Raw genomic sequence first — 11,659 nt, forward strand, 5'->3', positions numbered from 1 at the left:
ACGACAGGCAAGGGATCACCTCATTCTGAAGCCCTGTTCGTTCTCCTTCACGGTGCTGCTGAAGCAGGATATTGCCCTGACCCTTCACAGGACTCACAACAGGGATGCCCCGTTTACTCAGCCCGCTGCTCTCAACTCCTCGTGGGAGGGAGTACGCAAGTGAACAAGGCGGGAACTGGAGTGCACAAGCGCTGGAACAAGCCAGCCGTTTTACGGCACCAGTGGGATCACACTCCACTCACTCAAGGTTCACCGTGTTCCACCTCTCATAGGAGGGAGCATGCAGGTGAGTGGGTGCAGGAGCCAGAATGTGCGCTTTTGGGCACCAGCAGGAGCAAACTCCGTGCAGGCCCCGTGGCAGTGTCCAGGCAGGGTGCCTGAGGCTCCTAAAGCCCCAGAGGCATGTTACAGTGCTCTTTTGGCTCTGCCGTCCGTGGACAGCTTAAGTGTTAACAGCTCCGTGGGCCCGCGGTTGCCCTCCACCAGCGAGGGCAAAGGGCCAGCGTGACAGCCTTTGTATCCGCACTCGTGGCTCCCGAGCTCTTGTCCAGCGTCCAAGAAAAATAAAGTTGCACGAACAAATTAAAGGACAAATGCCTGAGATTTTATTGCTGATCAAAATGGATTTCAGAGGGAAGGGGAGCTGAAAAGAGGGAGGTGGGACAGGCGGGTATGTAGTCTTCCCCTGAAGTCCAGCTATCTCCAGCCAGATTCGTCTCAGAAGTTATGCCTCAAGCTGTCCCTCTGAAGACAAGCTGCTTCTCTCTGACATCCGGCCATGGTCGTCCCCTCATCCAGCTGCTTCTCCTCTCTGCCAGATGACTCTGGGGTCTTTCTAGGCACAGGATGAGACAGGGCAGAGCCATGGGTGGCTTAGGAAAAGGCAACATTCAACTGGAAAAACATGGATAGAAGTTCTCACTTTGGGCCATGGTTTCAGGCTTTTTGGCTTGAGGGGTGGGGTTTCACCGGGGACCCGCCCTTTTCTACCTAGCATTTATCTGCCCCCTGTCCCTGTGCACTGCCTTTGTGGCAGAAAAAGGAGAGTGGGAGTTGATTCCTCTCTTTCTCTAAAATTCTGAGCTAACATTTGGGAGCCGTCTACAGTATTCAGGTATGAATTTTCTCTCTGGGGGAGCGCAATCGTTTTCCTAGCGCAGTGTGCTCTTAATTGCTCCTTTAATACCTTTCTCTTTTGTGCCTTTTTCGCGCGAAAAGTGTATGGGAAGACCAGGTGCTCGTTAGCGGCTCGGTTAGAACTACATTGCCCACAATGCCCCAGGGAACATTTGTAGCTCGAGAACTACATTACCCAAAATGCCGAGCGGTGGCAAGAGGGGGATTAGCTTCCACTCCGATTTCAAAGATCCAGTTTACCCACTCTACAGCCCAGATATAGTTACTTATTTCCCCTTTCCAGCCAGAGACTTCCGTTCCCTGCTGGAACTTCCGATCCCATTCTTCTCTCGGTGGGAATGCTTGTGGGGGGGAAAAAGAAACGCAATAGATAAAGCGGGGCGCATGCGCTCCCGGCACAGGCTTCGATTGTGAGGAAGGCCGGCTAGTCTCCGAGCTCATCCCGCCTTGCGCATGCGGAGAAGGTAAACCAACGCCCCGAGTTGAGGCGCGGGTTTGGTGGCGCGTTTCAGCGAAGTCGCAAGTGAAGGATAGCAGTGGCCTGAGAAAGGTGAGTGCGGGCCGAGGTCGGAATGCGGGGCAGCGCACGGGAAGGGGAGACAGCAGCCGCTGCAGGCGCCACCAGGCAGAGCCGCGAGGCCTGGAGAGTCCGAGTGGGGAGGGGTCTGCGCGCCCAGCGGGCGAAACAAACCCGGGACCCGGATCCTCGTTGCTATGCAACCGGGGGCATCGTTTCCAGGCAACCCGGGAGGCGCACGTTTCCGGGGAGAAGAGGGTTGCAGCGAGGTTCCGAGGTCCCGCGGAGGTGGAGCGGCTCCCGGGCATGGGGACCAGGCCAGCGCCAAGCCCGAGTCCCCGAGCCCCGACCCATGGCCCAGCCTCCTGCAGCCTCGGCTCGAGCCCTTCGGGGGGCCCCGAACTCATGGGTCGCGCCACGTTCCTTGCCAGCGACGCTGCTCCTCAGCGCTTGGCAGAGGACGCGCCGTTCGAAATAGCACATGCCACTGACACCTTGTCTCCGGGAGGCTGCGCCCTGGTTAGGGCGCGGAGCGGCAGGGAAGCTGCCCCTTCGCCGTCGCCCTGCCCCCAAACAGTTGCTGGGCAGCAGCTGTCAGGGGTTTAGTGGGAGCTGCCCCCAACCTGCCAGGGCGCTGTCTTCATTCTCTGCAGTGGCGGCGTCACCCTGTTTAGGACCTTCCTTTAGACTCAGCTGTGCTTCTCGTGTGGCTGCTGTATATTTGGATCTACTATTAAAATAACCTCCCTCCTCACCTCTCCGTGGCTTTCTCGTTCTACCCTCACGGTTTCTTGGCAGGTTGCTAATACTCATTTAACAAGCATTTATTAGTCATCTTTCTTACTAGGCGCTGGGGATTCCAAGATGTCAAGTCTAACCGGGAGTCGCTCGGTCTAATGGGGAAGGCAGGTTGATAAACTGCTAAATTATGCTACGATATATAGTCAGTGGTAATGTGTGTGCTGCAACATTTCTATAGATGTTTAGTTTACAAAGCTCTTGCTGCAGAAATATCTTAACTCCTTACAGCAACTCTTCACCTGGCTTCACTCCCTTTTACGTTTGAGGAGACTGCAACTCAGGCAGGTTAAGTAACAGGCGTAAAGGCAGTAGCTTCTAGTCCGTGGCACACTTGAGCCTGGGACGGAAGTCAGGGGTCCTTTGTACGCTGCTGCACTTTTGAAGCTTTGCTTAGACTTTTCCCTGAGCTGCTGGCTATGCATTAGAAATTCCTAGGGAGCTTTGCAAAACAAAGGGCTGAGTCCCTCTCTGGAAGAGTCTGAGTGAGTAGCCCTGGGTGGGGCAGACGTCCTTGTTTAACAGGCTGCACAGGCAGTTCCGATGGGCAGCCAAAGTTGAGAACCGCCGCTCCTTAGGGGCAGCTATGAGCAGCGGCGGGACAGTCAGAGCCGGTAGAGGGCACTTTTTGCCGCCCCTCCTGCCACCTGGTGATTCATAGCATGAAATGAAAGTAACAAAAGGAAAGAGAAGAGGAGGAAGGAGCCTTGATTGGGAGCGGGGCGCGAAATGCCCCATCCTAACCCTTGTAGCAAACCACAGCTAAACATAAGCAGTGGCGCCTTCTCACCAACACAGTAAGTAAAGCTGTTTCCCCAGCCAGGCTGGGCTCTCCACACCCACCTGAGCCATATTGCAGCTGCCGAACAGAAGTGGCAGGTTTTGTCTCTCACCTTTTGCTGTCCTCTCATACCTCTTGGTACAAAACCATGGCCTGTAAGCCCAGAAGGCAGATGATCTCCTGGTATGTGTTCCCTCGGAGGAGTCTGGATGTCCGTCCACTTTGAGCTTGTTGGTGAACTTCAGCTCCATGAGGGCAGGGACTATGTCCTATCAAGGCAGCGTGCGGGTATGGGACAAGCAAAAAGGCAAGATTGAGATCCTGGGTACTGGAGTCAAGTCCCAGCTCTGCTGTGTGATCTTGGATAAGTCACTCAACCTCTCTAAGCCATACTTTTCTGAGTAAGATGAAGAGGGTAATAATACCTTAAAAGATTGTTGTTAGAATTAAACGAAGTGATGAAACAATAAGCACTTTGTGAATTATAAAGCACCACACAAAAATTATTATAACATGTATACGTATAGATATGTATAAAATTTGTATTATTATGAGTTGTTACTGAGTGCCTATTATTTGTCTGAAGCCAGGCATTGCAGAAGGTGAAGAAGTTTTAAGACATGCTTCCTCATCTTAGAGGCTGAGACTGTTTCCATGCCTTTAGTAAAACTATTTGATTAGGCCGAAGTGAGGAGGCTTAATAGCAGTGAGTCCATACTGCCTGAGATTCACCTGGAAAAAAACGAGAAGGAATCCTGTTAAAGAAAACAGTTTGAAAAAGCAGACCAGCCAGCCAGTCTCTGCACTCATTATTTCCAAAGGATACACTACACAATCCTGTTAGATTTGGTTTCTGCTGCACTTCAGAACATCGGTCCGCATGACGATGCCAGCCTCACTGTAGAGGGCTTATTTCAAGGTCTCCTAGCTCCCCTTAACTGGGGCAGACAGGCACTGGAGAGAACAAGGCAGGCTGCCGTGGGAGGAGCAGCTCATGGCACTCTGACCTCCTAGGGCTGAGGAAATGACATTTGATCCCTGCTGGTGGAGGTCCTTGGATAAAGGATCCAACCCAAGATAGCAACCCTGCTCTTTAAGTCCCCAACATGGTTATGACCCAGATAGCTCAGGAACTGACCTGTGCTTTCCTCATCTGCGACCACTGGCAGGCAGGAACCATCTGGTTCTTGATTTGTGCCAAACAGAGTAGAAGGCTTTCCCAGCCTGAGAGCCTTCTACATGAATTGCATGTTTTTCAGCGTCGCTTGACCCTCCAGGCTTCTGGAAGGGCTTAGAGCAACTGTTTCTGGGCCAAAAAGTGCCCTAAATGTAGTATTTTTAGAACCCTTTCCTAGACTCTCCTCCTTCCCCCTAAGCAAGACTAGGACATCCTTCTCTTCCGTCTCATCCCTCCCTCATGGCTCTGGATTTATGGTCAACTCCCTGAGTGCCTGTGTAACTGCAAAAACTTCAAAAAGCTGACTGCCCCTACCTCAGGGGCATGGCTTAGCCTCTGATCATCAGATCTGAATCATGAAAACTCCTGGAGCTACAGGTTCATTTCTGAGCCTGGAGGGGAACAGGGAATTTGCCGGCACTGTCTGACATTTCTCAAGCACAGTGGCAAGTAGAAGTTGAACTTGCGTACTTTTTCTTGGCTGATCCTTACCTGCTTCAATGAGTTGGCACTTGTTGGGTCTTAACTTGTCTGTGGCATTGTGTTACAAGACCAGAGCACAAAGCACAAAGTTGTTAGGTAATTTTCACCAGTAATTCACTGAGATGATTGGTAGATGCCAAGTTTATTTTAACTCATGAATAATCTGTTGTGTGACTTTTTTTTTTAAGCGTCTTGCTCTTTCACCCAGGATAGGGTACAGTGGCATGATCATAGCTCACTGCAGCCATGACCTCCTGGGCTCAAGTGATCCTCCCCCCTCAGCCTCCCAAATAGCTGGGAGTACAGGCACATACCACCACACCTGACTAATTTATTTATTTATTTATTTTGTAGAGACAGGGTCTCCCTATGTTGCCCAGGCTGCTCCCAAACTCCTGGGCTCGAGCAATCCTCCCACCTCGGCCTCCCAAAGTGTTGGGATTACAGGAGTGAGCCACTGTGCCTGACCTGTATGACTTTCTAAATCACTTCTGAGACTTAGTTGGAGACAGTACAGCAGAGTTGTTGTGTGTGAGGGATCCAATGTCAGAAGTACCTGAATTCAAATGCTGATTTCCCCAGTTACTACTTAACCTGCCTCAATTACTTCAGTAAAATTGGGGATGATAGCAGCACCTACCTGATGGGCTGTTGTGACAATTAAATGAGTGAGGTGGTGCATGGCAAGACCTAGCTGAATGTTAGCTTTTTATTAATAGTATCTTTCTTTAAAGGTTGTTCATTATACCCTTGCCCACTGTCCTCACCCATTTTCTGCTTGCTATAACAGAATACCACTGACTGCGTAGTTTATAATGAACAGTAATTCATTAGGGTCACAGTTCCAGAGGCTGGGAAGTCTAAGGACATGGCGCTGGCATCTGGCAAGGGTCATCCTATGGCAGAAGGCAGAACCCAGCACATGAGACAGAGACAGGAAATCAGGCCAAAGTCATCCTTTTTATCAGGAACTCCATTCCTGGGATAACTAATCCACTCCCAAGATAATGGCATTAATCCATTCATGAGGGCTGAACACTCATAACCTGATCACCTCTTAAAGGTCCCACCTTTTAATACCATCATCATGGCAATTAAATTTCTTTTTTTTTTTTTTTTGGCAGAGAAGGGGTCAAACTATTTTACTGAGGGGAATGGGGTGTCAACGAAGTACTTAGGACCATGAGATCTAACATCCTTGGCTGGACTGGGAGATCCCAGGCTCTGCAGGAGGTGCAAGAACAGTTAAATTTCAACATGAGTTTTGCTCTTCAAACCATAGCACCTCCATGGAGGGTGGGGAGGTGAGGTCACTCTGTATCAGTGGTTCTCAACTTCATACAGTGGAACTGCCTAGGGAGCTTTTGCAGAACTAAGGCTAGGCCACACCCAGACAATGACACCAGAACCTCTGGGCTGGGGACACAGACATCAGTACTTGTGAAGCTTCCAGGTAATTCCAGTGAGCAGCCATGGTTGAGACCCACAATATAACTTGACTCCTAATGAAGATGGGTGGAAGCAGAAGCTTGGGTTCAAATCCTGGCCTTTCTGTGTAGCCCAGTGACCATGGGAAAATGCTTAACTTCTGAGTCGCAGTTTCTTCTCATCTGTACCAGTAGGGGCGAGGAGGATAAAAGCCACCTCACATGATGGTCCTGCAGAGAAGATGACATATGTGCAGTTATTCTTGTTTGAGCACATAACTGAGCACTTTTCTTTATACCATTATATGGCAGTAATCCTACTTGTGTGCTATTTTTAAGTTGTTTTTTATACCAGCTGTATCTTAAGTAGATTATAAGCTCCTTGGGACAGAGACTTTATAGAGTCTTATAATTCTTCTATGCCTATAGCACCTAAGATACAGGGACAGGCCTTCAGATTTTTAGAACTGGCACAAACCTTAGAGAGATCTTCTCGCCAACTCTAAAGTGTTGAGTAATACTTGCTGGTTAATTAACATGCAAGTGGTAAAGAATGTGAAAGAGGAACCTGTGAGTCAGATGGTTGTGCCCAGCTTCAATTGGAAGTCCCAGTCCTTCCTCTCCCAGCTAACAGCACTTTCTTTCCAGGGTTAGTTTGGTGCTTGCTTGGGGTAGGGGTGGAGAAGGATGCTGGGATAATCAGAGCTGAGACGGTGAGTGTGTCTGCCATGGCATTCAGCTCACGCTGTGCTTTTCTCCTGGCAGACCCAGTCATGGCAGCCTCCAGCATCAGTTCACCATGGGGAAAGCATCTGTTCAAAGCCATCCTGATGGTCCTAGTGGCCCTCATCCTCCTCCACTCAGCATTGGCCCAGTCCCATCGAGACTTTGCACCACCAGGCCAACAGAAGAGAGAGGCCCCAGTTGATGTCTTGACCCAGATAGGTCGATCTGTGCGAGGGACACTGGATGCCTGGATTGGGCCAGAGACCATGCACCTGGTGTCAGAGGTAAGGAAGGTAGTCCCTGTGTGACTACATACATTAAGGAAAAATAAAAAGAGGTTGGTAATGGCCACCTCATCTTAGTTCCACATCCTCTCTGCTGCAGACAGCCCCACATTCCACAAAAAGAAGCCATACAGCAACTGTCTTTGAATTCCTCGTTATTTGATTCCTGTCCTAGGGCCTTTTAGCTCCACCCCTATCCTTTCCTGGCTCCTGCCCTTTCCTTGCCAGAAAGGCTGGGAAATGAGCCATCTTTATACACCCATGTTACTGGGTGACTGTAGAGTCTCACTTTGGTCTAAATCTGACCTAGAATCTCGAAATGGCAAAATATCTAGTCCTGAATCCATTCCTTCACCTGTAGAAGTGGGCTGAGCTTATTGGGAGCCTAAGGCAGGGTTATCTTTTTTACCTAGTGGCATCCCAAGCGTGGTATCACATACTTTTGATAGGCTGGACTGAAGGGCTGAGACAATCATTTATTAAATCCATAATATAGTATAGCTGATAGACTCCTTTTTCACTGGAACATCCTATCCCTTTACAGATGTTCTCCACGCACCTTCCTGACTCCCTGGACGGCTAGCAGGCCTCCAGTTTTATAGGATGACGACTAAAAGTATTTGATTGTCTCCGTCATTCACACACAAGTACACCTACTACTCCCTCCAAAGTATCCCAGCAAAGCAGTTAAATTATGTCCCAGATGCCCTGGTTTCCGGTTCAGGAAGGAGAGACAGCCTGTTGGCCATCCCTGTACACTAGAAGGTGGATGTGGAAGGGACCCCTCAGCCAGGCCCAAGGCCCCTACCCTCTGACCCAGGCCTGTCACCACTAGGTGAGAAACAGGTCTGAGACATTCCTGCAGTTCTTGCCTGGACAGTGGTGATCAGGCGTGAAGGCGAGGACCGTTGTTCATTATGAACTCATCTCACTCCGTGCTCTTTCCACAGTCTTCGTCCCAAGTGTTGTGGGCCATCTCATCAGCCATTTCTGTGGCCTTCTTTGCTCTGTCTGGGATCACCGCACAGCTGCTGAATGCCTTGGGGCTAGCTGGTGAGTGTTCGAGTGCTGGGTAGTCAGCCAGAGCTTTGCCTGTACTTTCCTACTTGTGGGAGTTCATCTTTGTCAGGGTCTAGCCTTTTCCCCAAGCTGCTTAACCCTTCCCAGGATTCTGCAGAGACATGGCCAAAGAGCAAGCCAAGAACTACCATGGCCAGATGTGGTGGCTCCCGCCTGTAATCCCAGCACTTTGGGAGGTCAAGGCAGGAGGGTCACTTGAGGCCAGAAGTTTGAGACCAGCCTGGGCAGTATAATGAGACCTCGTCTCTATAAAAAATTAGCCAAGCATGGTGGCGTGTGTCTGTTGTCCCAGCAACTTGGGAGCTGAGGTGGGAGGATCACTTGAGCCCAGGAGGTGGAGATTGCAGTGAGCTGGGATCACGCCACTGCACTCCAGCCTGGGCGACAGAGCAAGACCCTGTCCCACCCAGATCCCCTAAAAAAGAACTTCCACCACCACGTGCCAGTTGTTCACTTCCTATCAGGCATCGTGCTGAGCTGTAGTATCTCATTTAATTGCCAGCCACAGTACAGGGAGGCAGTAGAATTGTTTCCATTTAGTAAATGAAACTGCAGCTCAACAGAAGCAAGTAATCTACTCCAGGCCTCACAGCTAGCAAGAAACAGAGCTGAGATTCCAACCCATATCACTCTGAGTCTGCAAGAACAGCTTATTCCTTTGGAATGTGCCTAGCACCTCCCACCCTTTTAGCTCTTGCCGCGCTCTCGCCCCGCTCTCGCCTCACCACTTCTCCAGGTTGGCTGACTCTGTGACTCTCTTGGCTTCCAGGTGATTACCTCGCCCAGGGCCTGAAGCTCAGCCCTGGCCAGGTCCAGACCTTCCTGCTGTGGGGAGCAGGGGCCCTGGTCGTCTACTGGCTGCTGTCTCTACTCCTCGGCTTGGTCTTGGCCTTGCTGGGACGGATCCTGTGGGGCCTGAAGCTTGTCATCTTCCTGGCTGGCTTTGTGGCCCTGATGAGGTCGGTGCCTGACCCTTCCACCCGGGCCCTGCTACTCCTGGCCTTGCTGATCCTCTACGCCCTGCTGAGCCGGCTCACTGGCTCCCGAGCCTCTGGGGCCCAACTCGAGGCGAAGGTGCGAGGGCTGGAACGCCAGGTGGAGGAGCTGCGCTGGCGCCAGAGGCGAGCGGGCAAGGGGGCCCGCAGTGTGGAGGAGGAGTGAGCCAGATTCCCCACACACCGCCAGTGTCATACCAAAGAGCTGAGCTGCTTCAGGGCCATGCAGCCCTCCTGCCAGCCCCCTGCCCTTTTCTTGCCCTGCCTCTGAACCTTCAGAACCTTGATCCCTGCCCCAGCCCCACTAGCCAGGAGAAACAGAGAAAGGCCATTCCCCCTGCCAGTCCTTGCGGCCCTGTCTTCTGAGGTTCTCTGTCTGGGGTTGGCTCTCTTAACCCTTTCTCTGCTCCCAGCCTGCCTCACCAGGGAAGGTTGGAGGGGCCTCCCTCTGGCTTCTGCATCTGCGCCAGCAAACATATCACTGCCATTGGTCTCTCATGACTTAACTGGCTTCCCTCTGCTGCTGCCTTGGCCTCCTCCTAATGCTCGTGCTCTCCTGTCCTTCTGAAGTTGCTCCTTGGCCAAATCTCCAGCTCCCTTCTTGTTTTCCTCATCCTCCTACCCTGTACTCCCACCAAACCATGGTCCTTTAAGGCACGCTCCTATCCTCTTCATTGCCCAGCAGTGGGGAGGGGCAGGGGTAATGGGACCTGAGGATAAAGGGTGGGGAAACAGGGTCCCCTGAGGCCTGTGGGGGCTGGAGGGGAGGAGGATGTACCTTGTGTCTCTTTTAAGTGCCTTAATCCGAGCCAGCAGGGCCCCCTGCTTGCCCGTTGCCATACTGTATGTAGGAAAGTGCTCTGTGGCTGCTTTGTGTCAAGAAAAGAGCAGTCACTCTCAGAATCTTGATTCCCCATCAGCCAAAGCAAAAGATGGCTGCTGCTTTGTAGGCATGTGCCTGCAAGTGAGGCCTTGCTGGGCATTATATGCCCTGTGGGGGTTTCAGAGACCCTGAAGGAGGAAGGAGGACCCACCTCCTTGTCTGCACAACTGCATGCACTTCTCTCCCCATCGCTCCACAACCTGAAGCCAAGAAGGAGTTGCTGTCCAGCACCCACCCTGGCAGCCCAGGAGGAACACAGGCAGCTCCTTTCCCTTCATGTGGTCTGCAGAGAGCAGGGTGAGCTGCCAGCTGCCCCTCTCCACCAGGGTGCCCCGTCTTGGTGGTTACGGGCCACTTTTCCTTGGAGGCTCTGGTGGAGGTGGATGTCCTTCTCTGCCAGGCCTGGCACATGATGTGAAGAATAAATGCCCGATTCTTACTGTTCAGGTTTGATGTGGAATCAAAGCTGCAGTGATACATATTTTTTATCAGTGCTTGGTTGGTTTAAAATAAAGTGCACGCTATTTTATTATCTTGTTCTGAATAAAATGTATTTACTCCAAGTCTAGATTGCTTCCATGTCTCCTCTACTGCTAAACCCATTTCTGTAGTGCAGCTCCGCCTCCTGACTTCTCCCTGTGGGGGCAGTGTGAGGCTGGCAGAAGGGAGAGCTGAAAAGGCAGGCTAGTACCAGGTACCCCTCCCTCCAGGGGCACAAGGAATGAGGAAGGCGTGCCTCCATTACAAAACATAGGAACGACCGGCACTGCTGGAAATGTGCGTGCTTGCTGGGCAGAGGGGACACCCCTTCTCTGCGGTGTGCTGAGGTGGGTGGGCGGCCTGGAGAAGACTTGCCTGCCCTCCCCTTCACCACCCACTTGAGGACTTTCCTGTGCCAAGGTTTCCAGTTGGCCCACAGGCTGGACCAATTTTGCAGAGGGCCTCAGACATAACGTTTTTCTTTGTAGGTTGCCCAGGGCATGAGAGTGTGCAGCTGGGGCCCCTGCTCTGGGCCTGTCCCCAAACTGGCTGGTAGGCAACGCTGGGTCAGGACCCTTGAGGCCGGCCTTGGAGTGCTGGGCAACCCTCAACCCTCCTAAGCTCTGCCGGACGCTCCCCAGGTGGAGCTGGTCAAGAGACTAGAGCTGCTTGTACCTAGAGCCTTTCCTCCACGGCGGTGGCCTGGCTCTGTCAGGGCAGCTCAGGTGGTTGGCATCTGGCCCCGTTTGACCCCCTCCCTCCTTTCCTGTCCCTGCAGCTCCCATCCCATATGTCCCTGAATTCTGGTTCTGATTCAGGTGTCAGATGCCTTCACAGGTGAGCTGCTTGTGGGGGTGGGTGAGGCAGAGAAAGTGGCTTTTTCTTCCCTGG

At 51.9% G+C, this 11,659-nt stretch overlaps 2 protein-coding genes across 6 annotated transcripts; one reads left to right on the forward strand and one right to left on the reverse strand.

Moving 5' to 3' along the window:
• Positions 1–582: 582 nt before the first annotated feature.
• LOC131383485 (uncharacterized) lies at positions 583–2,085 on the reverse strand. 4 transcript variants are annotated; one of them, XR_009213538.1, is made up of 2 exons: positions 1,187–1,306; positions 583–894 (listed from the first exon to the last, which is right to left on the reverse strand). XR_009213538.1 is itself a non-coding variant. In XM_058438760.1 (2 exons), the coding sequence occupies exons 1-2, from the start codon at positions 2,059–2,061 to the stop codon at positions 732–734; spliced, it is 849 nt and encodes a 282-aa protein (XP_058294743.1). In that variant the 5' UTR covers positions 2,062–2,085; the 3' UTR covers positions 583–731. The 4 variants fall into 4 exon arrangements, 3 of the variants coding, with proteins under 3 accessions (XP_058294743.1, XP_058294742.1, XP_058294744.1); XM_058438760.1 differs by lacking the exon at positions 1,187–1,306 and adding an exon at positions 1,313–2,085 and having other exon boundaries at positions 583–831; XM_058438759.1 differs by lacking the exon at positions 1,187–1,306 and adding an exon at positions 1,313–2,085 and having other exon boundaries at positions 583–835.
• Positions 1,021–10,851, forward strand: TMEM109 (transmembrane protein 109). 2 transcript variants are annotated; one of them, XM_032153003.2, is made up of 4 exons: positions 1,021–1,114; positions 7,086–7,330; positions 8,281–8,383; positions 9,180–10,846. In XM_032153003.2, the coding sequence occupies exons 2-4, from the start codon at positions 7,094–7,096 to the stop codon at positions 9,569–9,571; spliced, it is 732 nt and encodes a 243-aa protein (XP_032008894.1). In that variant the 5' UTR covers positions 1,021–1,114; positions 7,086–7,093; the 3' UTR covers positions 9,572–10,846. The 2 variants fall into 2 exon arrangements, with proteins under 2 accessions (XP_032008894.1, XP_032008893.1); XM_032153002.2 differs by lacking the exon at positions 1,021–1,114 and adding an exon at positions 1,557–1,687 and having other exon boundaries at positions 9,180–10,851.
• The last annotated feature ends 808 nt before the right edge of the window (positions 10,852–11,659 follow it).

This window comes from Hylobates moloch, unplaced genomic scaffold (assembly GCF_009828535.3).
Source record: "Hylobates moloch isolate HMO894 unplaced genomic scaffold, HMol_V3 SCAFFOLD_5, whole genome shotgun sequence".
NCBI classification, from domain to species: Eukaryota; Metazoa; Chordata; class Mammalia; order Primates; family Hylobatidae; genus Hylobates; species Hylobates moloch.